Source organism: Passer montanus, unplaced genomic scaffold (assembly GCF_014805655.1).
Source record: "Passer montanus isolate IOZ18808 unplaced genomic scaffold, ASM1480565v1 scaffold61, whole genome shotgun sequence".
In the NCBI taxonomy this organism is placed as follows: Eukaryota; Metazoa; Chordata; class Aves; order Passeriformes; family Passeridae; genus Passer; species Passer montanus.
Window position 1 is genome coordinate 3,275,701 of NW_024371149.1, and position 24,255 is coordinate 3,299,955.

The following is a 24,255-nucleotide window of genomic DNA, read 5'->3' on the forward strand; positions in this document are numbered from 1 at the left end:
AGCTGCCAACTATTTTCAGCAGAGAAGATTTCCTACACAGATCTGCAGTTGCAGAAGGACTGGAATACTCTTCTGATACTCTTTCCTGTCAAGCCAGAGGTGATATGACTGCTCGTGATACGAAAATCAGCAGACACAATCAGATTATCTATTAATTAGTAAACAAGTCTCCACAATGCTATCAATCTCAGGTTACTCTGTTAAAATCTAGATATAATTCTCAAGTGGTTTTGTTGCTGTACCTGTCTCCTCCAACCTATGATGTCACTTTAGCAACAGAGCAGCCAATAATCCCACGTTTTTAAAACAAAATTGAAATTAACTTTCTTACAGATGAGATCAATTCAACCTAGTGCTGTGAAAACCCCAGCAAGACAACTGTTAAGCCTGTAATTCTACATTCTATAAAACAGGATATTTGGTTGGGGAGCTTGACTGAAGTTTAATATAAAATTGATACAGTCAACTGACTGAATAAAGCAGAGAATATGCCTGCAATTACAGGGGCGTTTAATACCCTTTTTACCCTTTCTATTATCTGTCTACTAAATCATAATACTGGATGTTTTTCTGTTTTTACTTTTACCACTGTACAACACTTGGTACCAACTCTGCAATTGGGCAGATTACTATAATGACATTCTTACTCAAAAAAAAGAAAAGATGACACATGCTTTCAATTTTACCCACATAATTTTATCATCATACTGATGAAACTAAGTGCTTATTATATTCATATTTTGAAGGTCTGTAGGCTTTGTAATAAAAGAAATTCAATGTTTTCAAGATAATTAGAATCTGATTATTTTATTTAATGTTTTTTACCATGCTAATGTTCAAACATTTGACTCTGCAATATAAATTTCACAATATTCCAGAGCCGAAAAAATTTTAACATTTTCTGCTCCTCTTCCATGAACTGCATTTTCTACTTCTGCTGTTACTGTGAAATGCATTAAAGGCAGGTCACATGATTTCCCTCATGTCAACAAATGATGGCTCAATTAGGCAGATAAGAATCTACAGTCCTCAGCAGAAACTCTCTTCTGCCCATTCTCAGCAGTATAAAGAAGCACTTAGGGACAGCACTAGTTCTGGGGAATGAATCCTTTATATACCCACTCACTGAAAATTTCTCTCTTTCTTCAGCGAAAATTGGATCCTTCTTATTGTTGAAAATTTTCCATCACTTATAGTTTGTAATTATTTTTCTACATTCAGTTGTCATTCATTATTAAAATAAATAAAATAATGAGGAATTTAAATTTTAGTACATTGGTCTATTAATTCTAAGCTGGAATTTTTCCTCTTGGAAATAAGCTGTCTTAATAACTAAACAAATAAAAGGTATTTTGCTTTGACTTCAGTCCTCAAAGGACAGGGGAAATTCATATTTAAGGAACAAAGTTCATTCTTACCTTACTTTGCTGTGATCAATGACAGTATGCACAGCTATAAATGCCAGTATTGTCCTGGGCACCCTCAGTAGATGACAAGGTTGTCTCTGCTTCATTCCAATTCCTCACACAATCTTCCATATCCACTACCTGCCACTGTTTTGCTGAATTTCTTTATTTTAACTCTACTGTGAAGAGAAATCTATGAAAAATACTGTGGTCTCCCTTATCAGTTTATGCAGAGAGCAAGACAGAGTATTCAGTACCACCCTCTTTCTCCCATTTCTTACATTTGCCTCATTCTTTCAGATTTTATGACTCTTTATAATGCTTAGCCTTTACTTTTCACAAAACACCTCAGTGTTGTTCAGCACCAATTATACTCCATATGGTCTTAAAAAGACATGTTCAGAGGCATATGCTGAGGCATATTTCATTATAAATACTGTTAACTGCTGTTTCCCACCATTTTCAAATATGCAGGAAAGCATTGTTATATTGCATCTGGCAACATCATAGTTGGAAAAACTATTAGGAGCAGTGGCATCCTGCAAAACAACTTCTGTAACTTCAGCATAAAAAAGTGGTAACAAGACACATCTCATCTACACATCTTCAAGGGTGAGAATTGTTAGCCACGTACTAACCGTGGGAAATCTGCTGACTTTGGAAGAGTTTTGCCATATTTGTGGACCATGAGGTCTGAGTATTCATGGTGAATACTCACCACAGTGAGTCTTCACAGTGTCTATGGCCAAGTGCTTATTAAATTGTTTTGTTCAAGCAACTAAATTATTTAGAAACGTAAAAAACCCACATTGTCCTTAACCAACACAGTCCCACCAATAGAAACATGGTGCGAGTATGACTGGGAAGGTGAGAGCACTTCTGCTGGGGCAGCAGCTGTTACCAAGTGACTCCATATTAGGGTGCTTATGCCAGAAAGAAGTGTAAATCCCCAGGACAGTTTTCCACAGCAGCTGCATCAGCAACATCCTTCTATTATGGAAAAATTCTGAGGGTCTTTATCTTTTGTTTAAGTCAAACATTTGCGAGGCTTAGTACTGATGTTTTTATCTTGTTCGTATTGCTAAAATGATGTTTTATCTGTCAAGCACTACCTGCTACCATGATGGTCTGTATATTCCTTAGAAAGAAACAGTGTCTCATAGCCACTCTTCCAAATTAAAAAAAATTCTTCAAAAGCAGTACTTATTCCTTATTCAGAGAATGTAGTATTTCCTTGAGCATTCTACCCTTAATTAAATGAAAAAGAAAAGAAAAAAGGAGGATCTTCTTTCTTTTGACCAAACCAGACAGTCTGAAGCACATTTACCAAGGTGACCTGGTGCACTGCTGATTGAACAGTAGCCTGACCAGAAGGATTAAAGCCACACCACAAAAACTCCTCAGCAGCTCCTTTCAAATGAACTCCCAGAGCCTGCTTTTGGGATCAGTCAACTCCTGTTTCAAATAAACCTGATAAACAAAGCTGGCAGGACTCAGCCCTTCTGCCTCCTAAAGGCCCAAAGAATTTATCACAAAGTTATAAAAAGCCCAATCTGCAAGGCATACTATTTATGTGTTTAATGTATTGTCACTGAAAATCCACGCAGAAGCATTTCTGCAATACTCGTTTTTTTACTAGTTTTTTTACTCCAAGTACACAATTACTAAGGACAATATAGCACAAAATTCTTCTTGACACAGACTTTTAGGATATTGATTAGTTATGCTGTAAAAACATTTTTACGTTCTATAACGGTTTGTTTCTTGCAGAATCAAAAAGTAGCCTGCAGGTTCCTATCCTGTTATTTCAAAGCACCTGTAGCCTACAGTGACGATCAATGCCCCTCAGCACAATTTAACTTTTGGGATAAGAAGCAGCATATTTGAATCCCCTTGCATTATGTGCATGCATATTTTAACATTCTATAATTTTACTGCATGTTACTGGCTTTGAAATATCATGTCCAAATGTTACTACTTCAACATTCATTTCAAAGCAAATAATTCAGCACAACCACTTTCAAAAAAAAAGTTTTGTATTTAAACAACTGCACTGTCCTTATTATGCAAGGAAACAATAAATGAAACTGTAATTTTCACTTCAGATCATGTAGCGGGCTATTATAAATAACTTAGTTCTAAAGTTATGCACAGTCTTTGCTGCTAAAGAAATAAACTTTTTTCACGTAAAACAGAGCACAGTTGCTGCAGAATTTGTATGTTTTTTTAATGTAAAAGTTGATGACATAGATACAATACATATTTCGGGGTTATGTAGACTATGACATTTCCTCATGTTAATGAGATCAAGTCCTTTAGAAGAAAGAAGGAATCTCACATTTCAGCCAACTGTACTCAGAGTGGAGACTATGAATTTATGATAAATTTTGGTGGGCAGCAAACAAAACAAACAAGTTTAACTCAAACTAGAAAAATTCACAAATTTGAAGTTTTGGGCTTCAGAACAGTCTCAAATTAGTAATTATTTTAAAATGTTATCAGATAAGTACTGAAACAAAAATTAATACAAGACAGAATCAATATTGTTTCAGGGCTTCAAATGCCTTGATTTCATGGCGCTTCAGTTTTGAGATTTTGCTCTAAGAAAGTTGACATGGTAACAGACAAAATTCTTATAAGGAGAACATTGAATAAAGCCTGACATGCAAGAGAAGCTACAGTAAAAATTTCCCTTCCAACTGAGTCACCTCACCACTTAGAGTATGAAGTCTTCCCTTTTTAATTTACATTTAAATAAGTGTGTTAAGTCGGCCCAGACTTTACATACGACTTGAGACTCAGTGTCCCTGAAGGCAGAGACACCTGGGAGCAGAGGTCTCTGCAGTGAGCTGTGGGTGGCACAGCAGGTCCCTGTCCCTTGTGAACACCAATGCTCAGCACTCCCCAGCCTGCTGCTAAGCCTGATTCAGTCTTTGCAGACAAGTAGCTTACAACCAAGAGACTGATTTAGTATTTCAACAGATTTACATATTCTATTAATGAAATAAAAGCATGCCCTTTCCCTTCTTCTCCCCAACCCCCCTCCTTTAAAAAGCAATATACTTTTAAAAGGGTAATGCAATCACAACCATTATGTCAATGAAAATTACACGCTGGGTTTATCTCTGTAGGTATCTGTCAAATACAAAGCATGCACAACATCTTTGGAGTAATAATGATGTTTTATCATTTTAATTACAAACACTTTGAAAAAAATCCCTAAAGTGTACCAATTGGGGTGGTCTGAATTAACAGTAGCTTGATAGCCCAATGGTAGCAAAAATAGATTGAGCTACCAAATTTCATAGTAGTTATAGCAGCTGTCTTCTTGCCTCAGGGAACCTGGGTATTTAACAAAGCAGACAGCTTGGCATTGGCATCTGATTAGTAATGTGGGTTTTGTTGGCCAGAATATGCACAGTTCTATTGTCTCACTGTTTGGTTCGGAATTCAGAGAGCTATGGAATCATTTCATTTTTACAGTTAGCTTCTGTGTATTCACTTGCAGGTATTGTAAAAGGTTATTTTCTCACTTATCACTTGCTCCAAGTAGGGAATATTGTCTTGAAACGAGCAATGAAACATGACAGGATTTAAATGTCAGGGTCAGTCGCTTTCCCATTTTTGTGCCAAAATTTTGTTGAACCAACTGTGTAAGTTTTTCTAATTGGGCAGAAAAGTGAATAAGGTGAAAGCCTGTTCTCCCCTTATCACAAAATTATTTGGAATTTAATATAATTGTAAAACATCATTTATTCTAGCCTAACTTTATAAGGTAAAATTCTCTTCACAAAAGAAGTCTCAGAGGTAAAATCCAACTATTGGGGCTTCTGGGAGAAGGGACTGATTTTTATTTTTCTAATCCCACAGTAGCCTGCCAGTTTGGGTAACTACTAGGGTAAGAGAATCTCTAGTTCAAATCTAATCTGCTTAATAGTAAAAAATCTCAGTTAACATGCTTCATCTAGAAAGGTTTGATCTCAGGACATAACCTTAGCACATACAACAATATTACTCCAAGGTTTGTGTTTGAACTTCATACAGCCAAAAAGACCCCCCACGTGGCTCCTCTCTCTTTCATTCTTTAAGTATACATCACAAATTATTGGGGCTTGTTGGCAGAGTTCAAATCACTGAACTCATTGCAAATAGTCTATTTCAGCTAGAAGTACATTCTTTTACTCTATCAAATCCATCTGAGGTAATAAGACTTGATGTTTTATTCAACAGTGCTGAGGAAAATTGTTGCACAATAGGTTAATTCAAAATGGCAGCATAGAAAATGCATCTGTCAGTGGGGATCAAATTACAGGGCAAGCTCCTCTCAATGCTTAGAAAAACAAGTCTGCAGTTCTACAGATTATGTGCATGTGTGTGTTTAAAGGGGTGGGAAAGGAGCTAAATATCTGAGCTAACCTCCAATTAAAGTCAATCATAAAAACAGCCAATTTAATGAGTACGGATTTCTTTGGGTAATTATAACACCAACCACTTTTTTTCTCCCTCTCTTTTAAATCTGTAATTCTGCCTTCTTTTTATTGCTTGCTTTGTCATTAATCGCCTCAGGAACTTGATTTCCTAGCAACAGACTCTGCCACCAAACATTTGGCTCCTTTTCAACATTTTCTTTGTGAAAAATGGCACTGCTATTGCCGCCTGGCTGTTGCAGCTAGACTGGCTGTGTAAGTGTTCTAATAAGGCATTCTTCTGAAAAAACCACACAAAAATCACATGATAAAAGGAGCGATGACTGAACTTCACTAATTACTGTGCTGAAGAAACATATCTGCAATTTAAAGGCTACTGGGGTAGGAGAAGAAGGACTGAAAAAGAAATATGCATGTTCTTCATCTTAAAAAATACAATTATTAACATAGAGGTGAACATTTAGAACTAAATATTTTTACAATGTTAGATTGTCCTTAACTTTATCCTATAGAAACAGGAGGTACAACCTTTGTTAAAAGCTGATGATGTATTTTTCTCCAAATTTCACAACAAAAAAATAACAAAGAAGTTTCTCATTCATTTTTTCAAATAAGTTAGTTGAGAAAACACTAACAAGTTATGCTTGAGACGTTATACTTGAAATGGTAGCATAATGCACTCCCTAAATATATCACAGGATTACACAACATGTGGCTGGTTTAGACACAGCTTTTTTTGCATTTTGATCAAAGAAATAAAGCTGTGGATTTCTGTATTTATGAGAGAGAAAGGCTTCTTTCCCCATATTTGTTTTGGAAGCCAGTAAATGGCAGATTTACCTTCTGGTTAGACACAGAGTCTACCATCTCTCCACAATAAATGCATCCCACTTCAGCTATGACTTCCAGAAAACACAATGCCTCAAGATGGTGGCTTTCAGTAAGAGGATATTATCCCAGGCCACCAAAACAGGCCACAACTAACTGTTGCTAGCTGCACCTTCTTCTCTATGGCTAACATATTCAGTATGGTGTTTTCCTGGCCATAAAACCTATTCATTATTGTGAGAAATAGTTTTGCATGTCAAATGGCATAACACACCAGTTCCAGAGCACTGTGGCAAAAGTTATCAATGGGAAAAAAACTATGGTGAAGTCATCCAAACAAATGTCCTTTTTAAGAGATATTTTGCTTCCTGCCAGTATCTTGTTTCCAGTGATGCACACACAGACCTAGCACATCTCAAAGGAAAAAGCCTATCACAATCCATTGTAAGTCATCATACTCATCATAGCAGTAAATTACAATAAAAATACATTCACTGAATATGCCTCTAAATGGAAGAGACAGCACAAAAGAAATTTCATTTATACTTACATTGTTGTAATAATCAGCATTTTTTCTCAAGTAGAATAACCAAACCCATGTAAAATACTGTAGAATGTTATTTAAGCTTTGCTACTCATTGCTGACATCAAGCTTATGTTTTGACAGACTCATGTTGAAACCAGATAATTCCTCCATCAAGCCCACTATACAACCACAGTATCTCTCTGCTTAGACAAGCACTTAGGCATTAAAAGAAAATAAATATAAAAATACCACAATGTTCGTTGAAACAGACCTGGGTGGTTGGAGTTTTGAAAATTTCTCCAGCAGATAGGTGTGTTGCATTGGGTTCATTATGATTTGCTGTAATAAATGGCATTTCCTCCTGGAAACCTGGCCTAAGCCCAGAATTCCTGGTCATTATCAGAACCGTCATTATCATCAAAATAAATAACACTTGATATTAACTTTGAAAGCACAGAAGATACTGAAGGTGGTGAACGTAACTCAACTGTGGGCTAACAAATCTAAGCAGCATTAGAAAATTTTATACTTCATGTGGTACAACTAAAGGGCATCATCACTGAGAAACTTCAAGTATTTGCTATGCAGAAGTAGGAGAAGAAAATAGTTTAAACTTTTACAGATGATGAAATAACAACAGCAAAATAACAAAGAAGATTTGTTTGGGTTTTGGAAGCTCCTGTAATGATCCATTCTAAGCTAAGACTCACGTTACCACAGATTGGAAACACAACTGCAGTCAATACTGCCATTTCAGATGCCTAGTAAAGCAAAGTTCTTGGGAAAGAAAAAGAAACCAAACAAAAAAACCCAACTGAAGCACAGAAGGAACTTTCAAGAAAAAATACATTACTTCAGCACCAAGAAAATATGAGCATTAAATGCCAGTGTTCCATCCACCTCATAATCAACAACTGCAAACATTGAACAAATGCAGGTGTTGGACCAAAGGACAAATTGAATCAAACTAAATTACTGGCTGATATAAGGATGGCTAACTGGAACAGGAGAAAACACATCTCCGGGAAGCCACCACACTTGTAAACAATCATGTTCATGTACAGGGAGAAAGTTAAAATTCAGCTGTCTGTATGAACAAGCCATATTATAATATGTATTAACTGATATAGTTAAGATTTCAAAAGGTTAAGTGCAGCTTTTAATGAAGGAAAGCATTTTCTCCTTTTTCATTTTCTTCCCTTTATGGAAGAAGAAATGCAAAATTTCTTACTTATATACAGTAACACAGAGTTACCCTTTGGAGCCAATTCACTAAAATTCTCCTCAATTTTTTTCTGCTCTTCTAAGTAACTCTTATCAACAGATTTATTTTTTTTTTTTAACCAAAACCGCTGAAAATAAAAATATCTTTGCATTTCAGGCCTTTGTAAAATATGAAAATTACCAGCTATATACTGCAAGTTGCATTAATAATGTCAAAATGTTTGTGTGCAATGTTAAAGAAGCTGAACACCAGCAACTCCCACAGATGCCTCTTAAAACAAGACAAGGTGCACAAATATGGAGTTTTATCACCAAAGTTTGTAAGATGCAACTCTGACAGTTACGATTTCTAAAATGCAAGTCCTGACAGCAAGCAGAAACTCGCAGAACAAAAAAAACCCAAACAAACCAAAAGAAGAAAAAAAGGGAAAAAATATTAATTTGCCTGTTCCTCCCCCAAATTTACAATTAGTTTCATGTTGTGTCCCACTCACAGCTCCAGAGACTGAATGACAGTGTTTAGTGCTATGATGACTCTCAACTTATTCTGAAATAAGGCAAATGTCTGAGGAAGAGACATCTCCTAGCCTCAGTAGGAACCAAATAAAATTCCTCACAGCGAATTCTAATCAGACACCAGCAGCACAGCTAGCTGATGCACAGCGAAATGAATATGACAGACTGGAAGATATTATGTCAATGGTATAAATTTCCACAAGTATAGGAATTATATCTGGAGAAGGGAAAGAAATTGCATAGAGTTTGACAGTACATGTAGCCTATCTTAAACGATACAAAAAAGAGTAATTTTAAAGGATTAAAATATACCTTCAAAGTTTACCATCTTTGAGAAAGCTGGGTCAGCCTCTGTATTTTGCTTCTATCTGTGATTTTCTGGGTCCTATTCTCTGCTATCTTTTCTATAATTTGTCTGCTGGATCTGATTACCAGATGGCTAAAATAAATGTATTGTATTCATTCATGGTAACAGAAGTTGTTTTTAAGGGTTCTGCCATGGCTTCAGTATCTTTCCCTTTGTACCTACTCCTCCCTCTGGGAAGTGATTAGATTTCAGAGCTAAGTTTCACGTGAGGGTCATTCTGTTGAATGCTGCATTGAAAAGCATATTATCTATTCTAGGAAGAACATACAGATGACCACAGGATATCAGAGACCTGTCCCAAAGCAACAACTGCTCAGTTCTGCCAAGAAAATAGATTGTTTGATAATGTGAGGACATGGATTTCCAGAATAAGTATCTGTCACTGACATACACTCTAATGCAATCCCAGAAATAGGTGACAGTTGGATAGAAAGAAGGAAATGAAAAGCAACATATGCACAGTACAAAGTCAAGGAAGGTAACAAGGCTAAAGTCAAGACAGACAACAGCAGACAAATTAATGACTCAGAGCTACCCTCCACCTCAGGAGTGGTAATTGCTCACTATATGATTTTGTTTAATCTGGTAATCACTACAAACCCACAAGAAGCTAAATGAAAGAAAAGGGCATGAGCACACTGTAGCATGAACTATGGATGGTTCTACACTTCTCCTGTGCTTCAGTAAGGTTACATATGCAACCTGTAATCTGAAGTGATAATACTGTCCTAGAAATCTGAGTCATCCCATCCTTGAGTGTTTTTGCTATACATGTGAACAAAACACCATTCAAAACATCTCCTGCAATCATATACTTCCCTAATCTGAATTTCATGTTGTAAATATATAATACCATTTATCAGCAGTTCAATTTAATTTTTTTATCCATTATCACATGCTCATCTTGGGGTTTATTTTCAGTTTAGTACAATAATTCTGTGTCCTAGACAAAGTCTGGATGTTGTAGAACTGGCATCTGAGAAAAACAGCTTTTAATATATACAAGAATCAGTGTAGTGAATCACCTAGTCAAAATCTAAGTGATCAAACTGACTGAACACACAAGAGTGACTTCAGAACTAAAATAAGAGGAAGATTTTATCTTAAAAAGTACAAATCTGTTTAGCACCTCATGTAATGTTTCACAGTTTTCCTGAAGCATCTCCACTAAGCTAAATTTTTCCAAATTGTACATTGGAAGCTTCATTGGGAATGATATACAGGCAAGGGAAAATTAAATAAAAAAACCCAACCCCAAACTTAGTGAAGTAAAACTTTTGGAAATAATTGTTGTTCTTCTTTATTTAAACTATACTCTTAGCATTTCAAATTTTTTCAGTCAACAGCAGGAATTCCCAAGCATGGCATTTGGAAAATAAAGAACACAGAACATGTGAAAAAACCTGCAATAAAAATTAGTAGACAATACACCTACATATATTTTAACCACAGCACAAACATATGGTCATAGCAGTGGGATGTATTTTCTTTGTACACTGAGAAGGTTGTAAGTATGTTTTGACACTTATAAAGGGGCAGTCTTGGCCATACCCAAGAATCAATAACAACCATGTAAAGCCTACAGCAGTGCACACTAACTGGTTGGAGGAGACATTAACACTACCTAAAAGAGGTAACTGTATTTTCAATGAACTTGTTCCTTCTGGGTAACCAATTTTTTACACTTCTTGCCAGCTGTTCCCATACAGCTCAGGTAGCAGAATGGAAACAGTTGTCATACAGAATCCATATATTACATGCATGTTATGAGGTTTTAATCTGTCATAGATGTTCCATGTTTGTTAATACTGATCAGTCATATCAACTTAAGAGAAAGGTGAAAACAAATTCACCACTGCTATTTAGGCGAGACATAATCTACACAAATACATTTATCTGGCTTGATTCATTCTGGATGGTAAAAAAAAGAATGCTAATTGAGAATCTGCTAATGCCCCATCCTCAAATCCCCCTTTATTCCAAAAGTAAGATTTAATCATTAAAATCAGTTTGCCCCACCACCCACATTTAAGAGATTTGTCAAAATTATTGTTTCTGAAATATTGAGTTATAAGGTGCCACAGTAATTACTATGGAATAAATAGCAATTAAGATTGTTCACACAAATAAGCTCAAACTGTTTGCAGTGAATAATTATGCTAATAGTGTTTTTCTACATAATTTGTGCATCCTTCACAACGATTTACTAGAAAATGTGAAATGTAAATTTGATGCATTACTACAAAAGCTCTGAAAATATGTTTAGTTCTTATGATTTTTCCCATCAATTTAAGTGAACATACAACTAAAACATACTTCTGCATTTGTATATCTGATTTTCAAGAAAGCAAACTATGCTGAAATTGAAGTAGTCATTTTCTTTCCCCGTTTTCCTGTAAAATCATTCAAAACCACATGCAACAGACATACTCATTGCTTAAACTTCAGGATACTGTAACACAAACTTCAGCAATTTGAAAGGGGCTGAACTTACTGCGATATAATAAACTTTGGCCTTTTCCACCAGCTTCCAGTTCTTCTCCAAATCAAGATGCTTTTCCTTCTTATAGCAATTAGCAGCAGCGAGGTTAGCTACAAGAGACCTGAAAGTGATTAAAGAACAAGTATTAGACCCTCTGTAAACAACAGTACTGCCAATTTCTCACAACGAACACAATTTCACAAAGATCCTACAGAACATAAAAGCAATTAACAAAGAGCACCACAAGCCACATATACTTCATTTGACCATTTCATGAAAAGTAAATAATATATTTAAATAATAGGTTAAATATAATTTAAATCTTACATTAAATAATGTATCTTAAAGCCAACTACATAGTTCAGGTAACCTATCACTATTATATTCTTCTGAAGGTCCCTTCATTGGTTTTGAATCAGCCTTAATTTCATTCTGTGATCAACTCCCTCTGTATGCTTTAGCATCTACACATTTCCATTAGAACTCCTCTAGTACCTAACACCTAAAGAAAAGTAGTTACTCCAGTTTATCTTCTGAAAACTAGTTTCCCTCACTAGAAGCAAAAGGTTGATGGATGTGTAAGTCTTGCCATTTTAATTTTCCAATGAATAGTTATATTATTTTAAAATGGGCTTGTTTTGGGGTTTTTTCCCCCATTAGGTTCACATTTTCCTTTAGCAAATAAAAAAGGGTCAGGTTCCTACTTTTAGATGATGAACTGTTAAAAAAAACTTTGGCTTAGCTGTGGATTACTGGAACACTACCAAAAACTCATTTGTACTTCCTTCTTGCCTAAGAAGTTATAACACAAGCTGTGGGACACAACTTCCATTACCGAGAACAAAAATACTTCTATCACATTGCTTCTGTTACATGCAAGATTCATTCTATTTTAAATCATCCTCTTAACCCACTCCATTCAGCCTTATGAAACACACAAAACTTACACACGTACTCCTAAAAAGAGGTCATAACAAGACCTCTACCTCTCCACTCTGGCTACCATGACCATGTTCTTCTATGCAATTGTATTATGAGAATGTTTAATAATGTGCAATATTTGAAGAAAGGGCATTGGTAAACAGATTATTACCATGCTAGCATACAGAGCTTTAAATATAATTTTCAAAATTTAATAGTCAATGGATGCCCTTTTAACATTAACACATCACTATTTTGTGATATTTAAGTGCATTAGCCAGATAATGAATGTGTAATTACAGATACAACATTTGGCTATTGAAAACTTTGGTCTTCTCAAGGTGCATGCAACCAATGTTGTATACATCATCCCGTTCCATAGAAGTGCTACTACAAACCAGAGATAGCTCAGGTGGGAGCACACTGCTCATCTGCCTTCACCAAGGCACGCTTCTGCCTCCAGGCTCATTACCATGGCCAGGTGTTAGGAGGTAAGTAATGAGACATTCTTTACTTAATGAAAAACAAACAGAAGACCAAAAGAAAACTTTTATGAACAGTGCAAGCAACTCTCCTGGTAAACTTCCTGAAGTACACATCACTGACAATCCTTGTCAGTTAAACAGATCACATATATAAAATGACAATGAAGTTAGACCAACTTTATCTGAATATACCAAAATTACTGTTCTGTGTTATTTCATCACATGAGCAGATTTGGGGCTTATCTCTTTAATTCTAAAATCTAAATGCAATGAAAACTAATGCACATTTGGAAAAGAGGAAAAAGGAAAAAATGAGAAAAATTTATGAACAAATACACCAAGCCTCTGCAGCATTATAAGCAACAGGGAAACAAGTTTCATCCTTCATGAGTATTACCATTTCAGTGACAAGAAATCCAGTGGAGAACCAAGTGAATCCAAGAAAGACATGTGCATAACTGTGGTAATCTTCTGTAAATCAAACTTTAAAGCAAATTAAATCTTTCAGTTTTGGCAAACCCTAATATCCATCAAGGACACAGTTTGAAAAAAAAAATAAATCTTGTCTGTCTACGTATGTTGCTAAGTGAAAAGCAATTATGTTCCAGAAAACTGAGCAAAGACTTTCTATATGTTTCCTTTCACTTACCACATGCCCCTGAAACTGTAAACCTAGCTCTGTGTGGCTACATCCAACTGCAGAGATGCTCTGCACATATGGGTAATAAAAGACTGCTACACTGACGACAAAGCACCGAACTTTTCCAAATTAAAACTGTAAGTCTGACAGCACTCAGTTCAACATGTGGGGCACAGACTAGGTAGATATTTTTCACTGAAATACAGTAATTGGAGACAGCCAGAGTGCTTCAATTGAAACAGCTTAATGGAGACACTGTGCATGTGGTTATTTCTAAGCAGAATGCACAAATCAAAGTCATAGACTATGACAGAGCATAGGTATTACTTTAGAGTTTAATCATGTGTTAGGATTTTCTTGAAAAGCTCTGAGAAAACAAAGCATATTAGTATTGCTAAACTAGAGAATTCAGGACGGTAATCACACATCAGATCAGAACCCTTTCCTGCAAAAAGCTAGACAGAGTTAGCAGAAGCAAGAAACATTTATATCAGGGGATTGGGAACATAAATATATACAGCCACTTCCTAGGAAAAACAGAAAGAAGTTAGCACATATCTGAGCTGGGACAAGAGATTAATCAATAGTGTTATCAACTGGGACAAAGTTGAAATTATTCTTACCAAAATAGAAAATGCTAAAAGCAAAACACAATCAGAGGGTAATTAAAGATTGAGAATAAACTTGCTTTCACATGATGGACAATTGCACAATAAAGCCTTCAGCAGCAACTATCAGCTATTTTTTCTTCTCTCAAGGAGCAGGAACTCCCTGACGCTCTCAAGCATCGCCTGACATGAAGCCACTGTCTAGTAGCTGAGCAAATATTTGATATTAAGAAAAGAGTGGTTTATGTTATCAAACCAAAAATATTGCTTATTAAGTCAAAGAAGTGTTTGCAGACATTCTTATGAACAAATTTACCTAAACTTTTAAATTCCATTGAGATGCACATTTTTCTTGAATTTATACATGTGCCTATTGATAGTCTTGACTTCAGTTTCTCATCATCTTATCTAGAAAATGGTGATTGCTGCAGCATGTATACACAGGCACTGTGTGACTGCAGGCAGAGAGAATCACAGAACAAAAACATCTTTATTGCTTTTCTTCTCTTTGAAAAACTGAATATGGATCTTAGAGACGAAGGGGGAAGCCTGTAGACATAATTAGTGTCAAAACTCCAGATGAAGATGAATGAACTTCCTTCCTCCACAGAGTATGTACATTCATTCCAGAGAGTAAGACATTATGTACAACATTAAATTGGGAGGGACAGGTTGATAAGCTGGAGGACAGGGCTGTCTGTCATTCAGTGTATTTGCAACAGCCTGAAGAATTGGAGTGGCAGAAAACCTGAAGGTAAATGCAGTGTCATGCAATTATACACAACAATAGGGGCTGATTGTTGACATGATTACACACAATTTTCCAGAGAAGGACCTGGAGATGCTGGTGAGCCAGGCTTGGAACATGAGTCAGCAGTGCATGACACAGAGAAGGCAAATCACATTCAAGTGTATATGAGCAAACATGCAAACAGGAGGACAAAGGAAATTATATATCCAGAATGGAGGAGAACCTCTGTCTGCACACCTTATCTGGAGTTTGTGTCCAGCTTTGACTTTTCCATTACAAGACACTAACATGGAGCAGTGAGTCCAGCAGTGGGCCATCAATATTATTAAGAGGCTGGAACACTTAAATGCAGAAAAGCTTTGGGTGAACCTTAAGAACAGGTACCTAAGGGGAGACCTTCCTGCTTTCTTCAAATATCTAATAAACATTTACAGAGCAGATGGAGCCAGACTCTTCTTGAACACAAGAAAGAACAGACACAAGCTGGAAAAAAGAATACTGCAACGGAGTACCATCAAAATAATTTCTGCCATGGAGAGTGCTCAAACATTTGAACAGTTTGCCAAGAGAGCTTGTGCAACCTCTATACTTTGTGATATTCAAAACCCAGCAGGACACGGCCATGAAAAACCTGGTCTACCTTTGAGGCTGGTCCTGCCTTCTGCAGGGGTTTGTCTCAGATGCCTGCTTTAATTAAAATTGTTCTGGAGTTCTACATGTTATATGGAAAACACTTCCTCCTCTGACTCTCATTTCAGTTCATGTTGCTCTCACCACCTTTTCTAATTCTACCCAGAATATTCACCAACTTCTCTGGAATTATGGTGTGGACCTTAATTAGGGGACTGCTATGTCGCCTTAATAAATTCTACTAACTCCTGATACTGCTTTGAAAGGAAAAGAGCAGGTCCTCAGGACCAACGGCATTGAAAGCCACAGAGGGAAACCAAAAAGGATAATGACAGACATTTTTATCTTATTCTGAGCCAAAAAGAAAATATTCTTCAGGGTAAGTGATGCAATTTTCATTATTGATTCAGTATGTAGTACCAGAAAATTTAAATGCGTCAGAAATCAGGGAGGGCTGATGTGTGCCAGTAACGTCTCAAAATAAGGCTAACCTGATTGGCTGGTTTGAAATCTCTAAACAAATTGTCAGAAGGTAATCAGCAAAGAAGTAGAATACAAGTTCAAGAGTTCTGAGTAGAAAGTGAAAGAAGAAAGCAAAGGTCAAGAAAAATTAATAGCAAAAAAGTAGCAATGGAAAACATCAAAGACAAATCCAGAAGAAATTCTCAAAAAGTAGACAAACAGAATTACAGGCACTAGGAGAATTTCTCAACAAGTGCAATAGCAAAACAAAAAGCTTTTTTCTTGTATAAAATGAAATTAACCCTTTCAATCTGGCTATATGCTGACAGCTATCAGCATACAGCTAAACTCAGTCTATCACTAAATTCAGTATCACCTGAGGTATATTTCTCATTTGCCAATCAAGTGTAAGCCTTATGTACCAATCACCTTACACATAGGCTGCATGAACATACTTGTTAACCAGCTGTTGTCTCCCACATACTTTCTCTCTCCAGAGCAAGTGGAAGCTATCAAGTGCAGGAAGAAGCAGAGATATTATTATCTCACACTTTCTGGCCATAATACAACTGCTATTCTCTGAAAGTATATTAACACTGCCCAGCCCCAAACTATGGCCTAGGCAGTCCTGTGTTGTCTCAAACCAGTGCTAACACTTCACCGCTCAAATCACAATTTTTCAAGGCTGGATACTCCAAGCCAATTAGGCTACATTCACCATGCCAGCTGCATTTGTATCTTCAGAAAATAACAAAGGCCCCTGACCTGTTATCACTAGTGATGCAGGCAGCACAGGTTCCTGTTGGCTCTTCACTCTGCTCATAGTAATGGGCATCCACATGAGCTTCCTCAGCCTTCTTCTTCAAGATCTCTCCAAATTTATCTTTGCCGATGCACCCAAAGAAAGTTGCAGCTTTGTGAGGTTTCTGAATCATCCACTGCAGATTGGCAGGAGAGAAAAAAAAAAACAACAAACACAACGTTAACTTATCTGGTATATTATTTTTGCCATTTTTCTCTCCACTCACCATATTTAACTGTGCTTACATTTCGACTTAAAGAATATTTGTATGCCTGAAGTGAAAAACATCTTGTACAACAAAGGAGGAAAGGGCAGCAAAGAAAACAAAATTTACCCTTAATAATCCCACTGAGCCTCTAACACCTAATGTAAAACCTAAATAAATGTAGCTCATGATAAATAAAGTACATTAGTATGTTTTTACAAGGTATACAAAAAGAAGTTCCCTTGCTCAAAGGAGTTGCCTCTACACTTACATTTAATCAAACAACATATGGTATCTTCAAACAAAAATTGTAGAAAATACAAAACAAACAAGGAAAAAAATAGTCCACAAAACCCCTCCAAACAAACAAACTAAATAAGTAAAAAGAGATAGCACATAAGAAAAACAAGACATTTGAGAAACGTAAGCAACATCATGCAACATTCATAATATATATAAAAGCTAAGTGCTACTGAAAATAATAATTTTGCCTATCATTTAATTGCATGCACAAAGGAAATGCTCCCTCTCTACACTGTTAAACCACACATGAAAGTATCTAATCTCCAACTTTACTGAGAGCTACTGTATCACTTGAATTGTAAAGAAAGATGTAGATGCAATGTTGCTAAGGTGCCAGGTCATTTCATAAAGTTCTCCTTTTATTAATAAAAAATGTATCATACAGCTGTAAACGTTACTCCATTTTCTGCTAAGTTAAAAACTAGCATTTATCAGCAATGTGAAATCAAGAATGAATTCAAAAAATAAATGTGAAGAAACAATCATAGGCCCTACTCTGCTGGTGGTGAGTCAGCCAACTGAAGTCATTATAATTCATTCTAATTACAGTCAGCAAGCTTATCCACTCAATCTATAGTATGAATTAAAGGCTACAGCAATTTTCTGCTATACTAAAACCCTACTTATAATTGTTTCCTAATCAAGATTTAAATAAATGATAATGTCTCCATTACAAAGCAGCATTAGTAGTAGCTGTGGGTTGTAGAAAGGTCAAGTAACTAAGTTGCAAATATATACTTAGTCACATCTTTACTACTATCAGCTCCAGAGGGAAGAGAAGAGAGAAAAAAAACCCAAGCCTTTAGTCATGTAAAGCCTTTATCAATAAGACAATGGTGGACAAAAGTTGCCAGGTCTCTTTCTTGCAGCAATTTTGAATAAAGTTTAAGGAGAAAAAAGATTTCATCATTTAACGGTTGCAGCATTAAATCTGTCATTCATGAAATGTATATGCTCTGCTTATCCATTCCATACCATTCCAATATAAATTAAGAGAACCCCTAATAAAATAATTAATACATTTCATACAAGGATATCAATTATATCCTTGTGTTTGACACCTTTGCACGTACATAATATGCATTTGCACAGTGTTCATTTAGGATGTCTCAGGAACAATAATCCTTTCTATTTGGAGGTATGATTAAGTGGAATAGATTATTTAAAAAGATGAAGACTGCTGTGACCAACTGTAAGCAAATATGGAACAAATTTCCACATGTGTAAGAACAGAAGTACCTGAAGCTTTGTGCCCAATGCAAACACACTTTACTGTCACAACTAAGAATTAATAGAGATCACTATGAACAACATTTATCAAAGAATCAAACCCAAAAAAATTTCCAAAAACATAAACTATAAACTTCAAACTGCATCTTAGACTTACAACATTTTATCATATGATGTTACTTTATATATATATATATATTTATATATAAGTCTGACAACATTTATAGCAGTAGTAACTAATATTTCACAGAGATCTCTTAAAAAAGAATTCCCATTCAAATATCACAAGTTTCGGCTATTGGCACCAGCTCAGTTTGAATTCAGATGTGATACATGCCATATATAAACTGTCACAATCCTGACTTCAAATTTAAGTCATACTTGAGAATCAAAAGTCACGATCCCGACTTTCCTGAGACGAATCTCTGTATGTGGTGCAGACTACTTCAGCAGCTTTACTCATATTCATGATTATTTAAAAGACAGGTATTACAAAGTGAGAGGATACTCCCACTGTACAGGTATTATTTTCGTTTGAGTATATGAGTTAAGCAACACTGAGGAAGATGGGAAAGCAGTTCAGCAGTGTTTCTGCCAAGACCTGCTCATCACAGACCTCCAGTTACCAAGACTCCTTGGAATGATCTCCTCTAATTACCACAATAAGAGTGGTGAGGTGCTGTCAGCTGCAGAACTCCCCAAGCTGATTCTCCTCTCCTCAGCGAAAAGGCTACATATTAGTAACAGTAAAAGCAGAAATCACATTACAGACTTGATGAAGCTGAATGATAGAAGTATCTCTGTGGTACACCACTAAAGTTGCACCTCATGGAACGAGCCACAGCAGGCATCTTTTGCATACATGTGAAAAAAACCAAGAGAGGCTCTTCAAGGCAGGCACTTGGGGATTTCTTTATTAATTTGACCCAGAACTTGATTTTAAGTTCAAATAACCTGATACGGAAAAACAGGCTTCTTTGGGCTACTTCACACACTGTTGTTATTAGTGACTCTGTGGCTAAAACATTCTGAATGGGAATGGGAGTTAGTCACCACAAGATGTTTATCACTGTGAAGCAGCCATGCAGCACTACAGCCAGTACCATATGCCGGCCAATAACAAACTGCACACATTAATGCCAGGTATATGGTTCTAGAGACTGAAAATTAGTTTTATAGATTTATGTGAAATAGAAGATTTAATTGAATGAAAAAGACTCTCAACAGAAACAGAAAATGACCCAGCTCAGCAGGAATCAGCATAATGAGTTAATTATCCAGGGTTTGGCCAGGCAGAGAGGCAGCTACTAACAAACTGTATTGACAGTCTGGTCAGGAGAGGTTGGCACCTGGCCACACCATGAATCCTCACCAGCACCCAAGGGAATTTGAGGCTGCTAATGGTCCAAAGACAGAAGTGTCAAAAGTAGGAACTTATCATGAAAGAACACGACAGCCTCAGGAATGGGATACCACAAAGGAAACTCAAGGAGTAGTTTATGAAATCTAATGTGTTTCTCTGCTCTAAAGTTTTCATCTGTCAATGCAGCTTGGACATCAGGTACACACAAGGACAGGTGCTGACCTTTTCAGTTAGCATAAACATCTGTGACAGAGAAAGGAGCACAGGAAATAGAACACCTTTCAGATGTTATCTTGAGTTAAACAGATTGCATTTTCCTCACATTTTTGTTGCATGCACTCTGATGAATGCAAAGAAAACTTTAATTTCAATTATTATTTTTATATTTATGCCTTGCCTTTAGCACAAACCTGTCTTAAAATTCAGCTGATTTGAAAATAATCTAATATTAGGTTACCATATCCCTACAGACACATTATTTCTTATGATCAAATACCGAGGCCAGCACTTGCAAAAGAAGCCAGCACCCTGGCTGCTCTAAGACACACTAGAGGGTGACAAAATACTTCTCTCCTTATTTTCATGAGGTTAACTTGGGTTCACAGCAGCAGGACTATCTGTTCATGTGGTTTTTGATGATCAGAGTTGAAGAAGATGAACTCTCTGGCAAGCTTTAGCTATCAGAGAAGTGTAAGAACCTTTGTGTTCCAGGGAGTGGGTGGTAATTGCAGAGAACAGCACCATCTTTTCTTGCAAGACGTTGAGATGCCAAGAAAGCTTGGTAACAAGAAAAGCTTCTGAAGAGTTGCGACTTTGTGAGACTGCCTGGTGTGAACTATGTCCCACTCTTTCACTTCCTCAGACTCGAAGATATAGTACACCTATTTCCCACTTTTGTCTGATTAGAAAATGGCTTTTGGAAACAACCTTTCTCCTTTCTTCTCAGTTACAGAAGCACTCCTAGATGCACTTCTAACATTAGAAGTGACTTGGCTTTGATTGGATACTCAGTGCTGTCTTTTGAGAACCAAAAAGGGTCCTTTCACACCCCACCAAAAAAACCAAAAAAGCTCCTTAATATTATGTGAAAGAAAATCAGTGGCCTTATACAATTAGAGAAAGGGAAAGTTCTTAACTTTGAATTTCCCAGGCTTACACCATTTACCTTGAGAATGTCATCCTTGACATTCTCAAGATAAATAGTGTAAATCTTGAGAAATTCTTGAGAATGTCACTTCTGCCACAGGAGCAGAGTCCAGCATCCCCTATTACAACACTTGCTCTGCATTCAAAGCTTTTCTTTACTGTTCCTACAAAGTTCATTGTAGAGGAGGACCCACCTAATTCGCCTCACTGTCTTCAGTTGCAAAGACACCTTCCTTGTAAAAGGAGAGTTTTCTTATGCTGGGTCTCAGTAGATATTACCATAAGACTTAAAAAAGAAACATCCCACAGATGAACCTTAGCGCAGCTTTACAGCCTTCTGTCTATAACAAAGATCCTTTAGAAATCATTTCATTTAATCCAACTCTCTGCTTTGCTTTAAGTGCCACCATTAACTGGACAACACTGATAACTGGAACAAGGAGGCTGATGAAGACACTCACAACCACATTGTTCTCTGCCTGACTTCCTGAATTAATTTTTTAAGTAGCAGCTAGTAGTGCATTTCCACGTCTGTCAGTCATCATAAACTAACAACGCCAAAGCATCCAAAGCCTTGCTTAGACTGACATACCTTCTCTGCACACAGGAGTTTTCAGCTGTGGACTTGAATCCCAAATGCCTAGAAACTGACAACACAACAGGAAGCATTATGCCCCTTCACAGTGAAGGATCTTCAAAACTCATTAACACTGAATACAGACATCTGAAGTGCATCTGAAGTATGTTATTTGAAGCTGGACTCTTCTCTGCATGACCTGTCAAATCTGATCTTATTTTAAATTGCAGTTCACAGAGGAGAGGACTCCAAGGACCTAAAATTAGCTAAGATTTAACATGCCTGCTAAAATCTAAGCTAAACAATGTGAGCAACTACTCATGAAGTGTAAATCAATACAGGAATGCAGCATCCCTTATTTTGATATTCTAGGTTTTAGAATAAGTCCATGTATTTTTCAAAGGGTTTCATCCATCTGTTGTGCCCCTCACCAGTTGTGTCCCTGTTATGTCCAAGCAACCAATATATATATATACAGTCCATTAAATCTCTGTCCATTAAACCCCTTTGAAATACTTTTAGGAATATTTTAGATGTTAAAGGAAATTACACTACAACTTATCTTAGATGGCCATGTAAAATGAGAACACACGGGATAAAAAATCAAATCATACATCTTAAAAACTCAGAAGCCTGATAATATGCAAAACAATACTAAAGAAAGAAAGTGTCACTGTTCCAAGTGGGCTCACTTATTTATTGTGTATGATATGATACACCCAGGGCTCAAAAAGAATGCAACAGTCTGTTACCGTTACACATTCAATTTCACAATCATTTAAAATCCCTACTGTGGTGGGGTAACCCCAGCCAGCAGCTAAGCCTCCACTCAACAATTCTCTCAATCCTCCCTCTTTGAGGGATAAAAGAGAGAATGAGAAGTGCAACAGTGAAAAAAACACAAGGCTCAAGAAGAAATGATGCAAAGACATTAATTCACTACCTTCCATCAGCAGATTGATGCCCAGGCACTGTCTGAGCCCATGGCTACTTGAAAAAACAGCCCCTCCCTTCCAGTTTTATTGCTGGCCATATTCTATGTGGCCTGGTTTATCTCCTTGGTCAGCTGTCCTGACTGTGTCCCTTCAAAACCTCTTTCCCTCTACTTGCTGGGCGCAGCAGAGTGAAAAAAGCAGAGAAGGCCTTGATGCTGTGCAAGCACTGTTCAGCAATAGCTAAAACATTGCTGTGTTAAATAACACTGTTTTGATGACAAACCTACAACACAGAACCACATGGGCTGCTATGAAAAATTAACTTCATCCCAAGCAGACCCAGTACACCTAACTCCAGAATCACTGTTATGAGACAACATCAGCAAGATACTGGAAAACACAAGTTAGTATCGTTTGTTCCAATACCTTCGCAATTTTCTTCCTTTCTCTTATTTTCATTGATAGATTTTTAAACATTGAGGCAGCTATTACCACATAGCAGCCATATAAGGAAAAAAGTGGGAAAAGGAAAAAATAAGCTTATCTTTATAAAAGCAGGCTTGTGAAAAAGAGCCCCATGTCCTGTACAGTAATTCTTCCATCATTAGTTGAAGCTGCCAAATCTTGCATGAGGAAGTGATATTGTTAAAATGCATGACAACACCCTCAAGCAACTTCCAGGCAAATTAGATAAAAGTGATAACATTTTTTAAAGGAAATTACTATTTAAAGCCTTGCACTGAGACCAATATCTAAATCTTTTCAGCATTTGGCTCAACATGTGCGATACAAACCCCTGCACAGGAACATCTATTAGTTTTAACGTGATGCCACAAGAGCCTGTTGCTACAGCTTTTCAAATTAAGATGCCTATCAAAATACTAATCATTCAGGAGCAGAACTTCATTCACTTCTACATTTACAAACAAATTTAACAAACTGCCTCTAAAAAAAAACTTCTATAATCCAAATAACTATTTTCAGTGCTGCTATTCTACTGTATTCCATTTCCTATTCATCATTGCTCTTCATCTGCTTGTTCACTGTTTTATTTTTAGTCTAGCTTGTAAGCTTCTTGCTGTACAAGGAAATACAAGCATATTTTGTGTAATTAAACATGTTGTAGCCATATCCCAAAGTTTCAATGTGACCAAAAGCAAGTGCTCTTTTTTACTGCACCCTTTAAATAACACTTAATTCCAATACACCTTACTCCATCACACTCTTATGCTGTATTTATAATGTTACAGTTCTGCCTCAAATACCTCAAGTGCTGTAGCCTCTCTTCTGAAGGTTAATTTATATTATCTGAGGCCAAAAGCAGAATGTCTTCTGCAAGGCCTTACAAGGCACACTACTGAGACCAGCTGCCCTTGTGTCCTATTCCCATTTGAAGGGCAGAACCTGAGACAACAAGCACT

At 36.6% G+C, this 24,255-nt stretch overlaps 1 protein-coding gene across 2 annotated transcripts in view; it reads right to left on the reverse strand.

Annotated features, from left to right (window-relative positions):
* Positions 1–24,255, reverse strand: part of ADK (adenosine kinase) — a 267,350-nt gene that overhangs the window by 129,744 nt on the left and 113,351 nt on the right. For both annotated transcript variants that reach the window (XM_039727315.1, XM_039727316.1), the window contains exons 5-6: positions 17,039–17,211; positions 11,789–11,897 (exon numbers count right to left, since the gene is read on the reverse strand). In XM_039727315.1, coding sequence (XP_039583249.1) covers positions 11,789–11,897; positions 17,039–17,211 — 282 coding nt within the window. The remainder of the gene's footprint in view (positions 1–11,788; positions 11,898–17,038; positions 17,212–24,255) is intronic.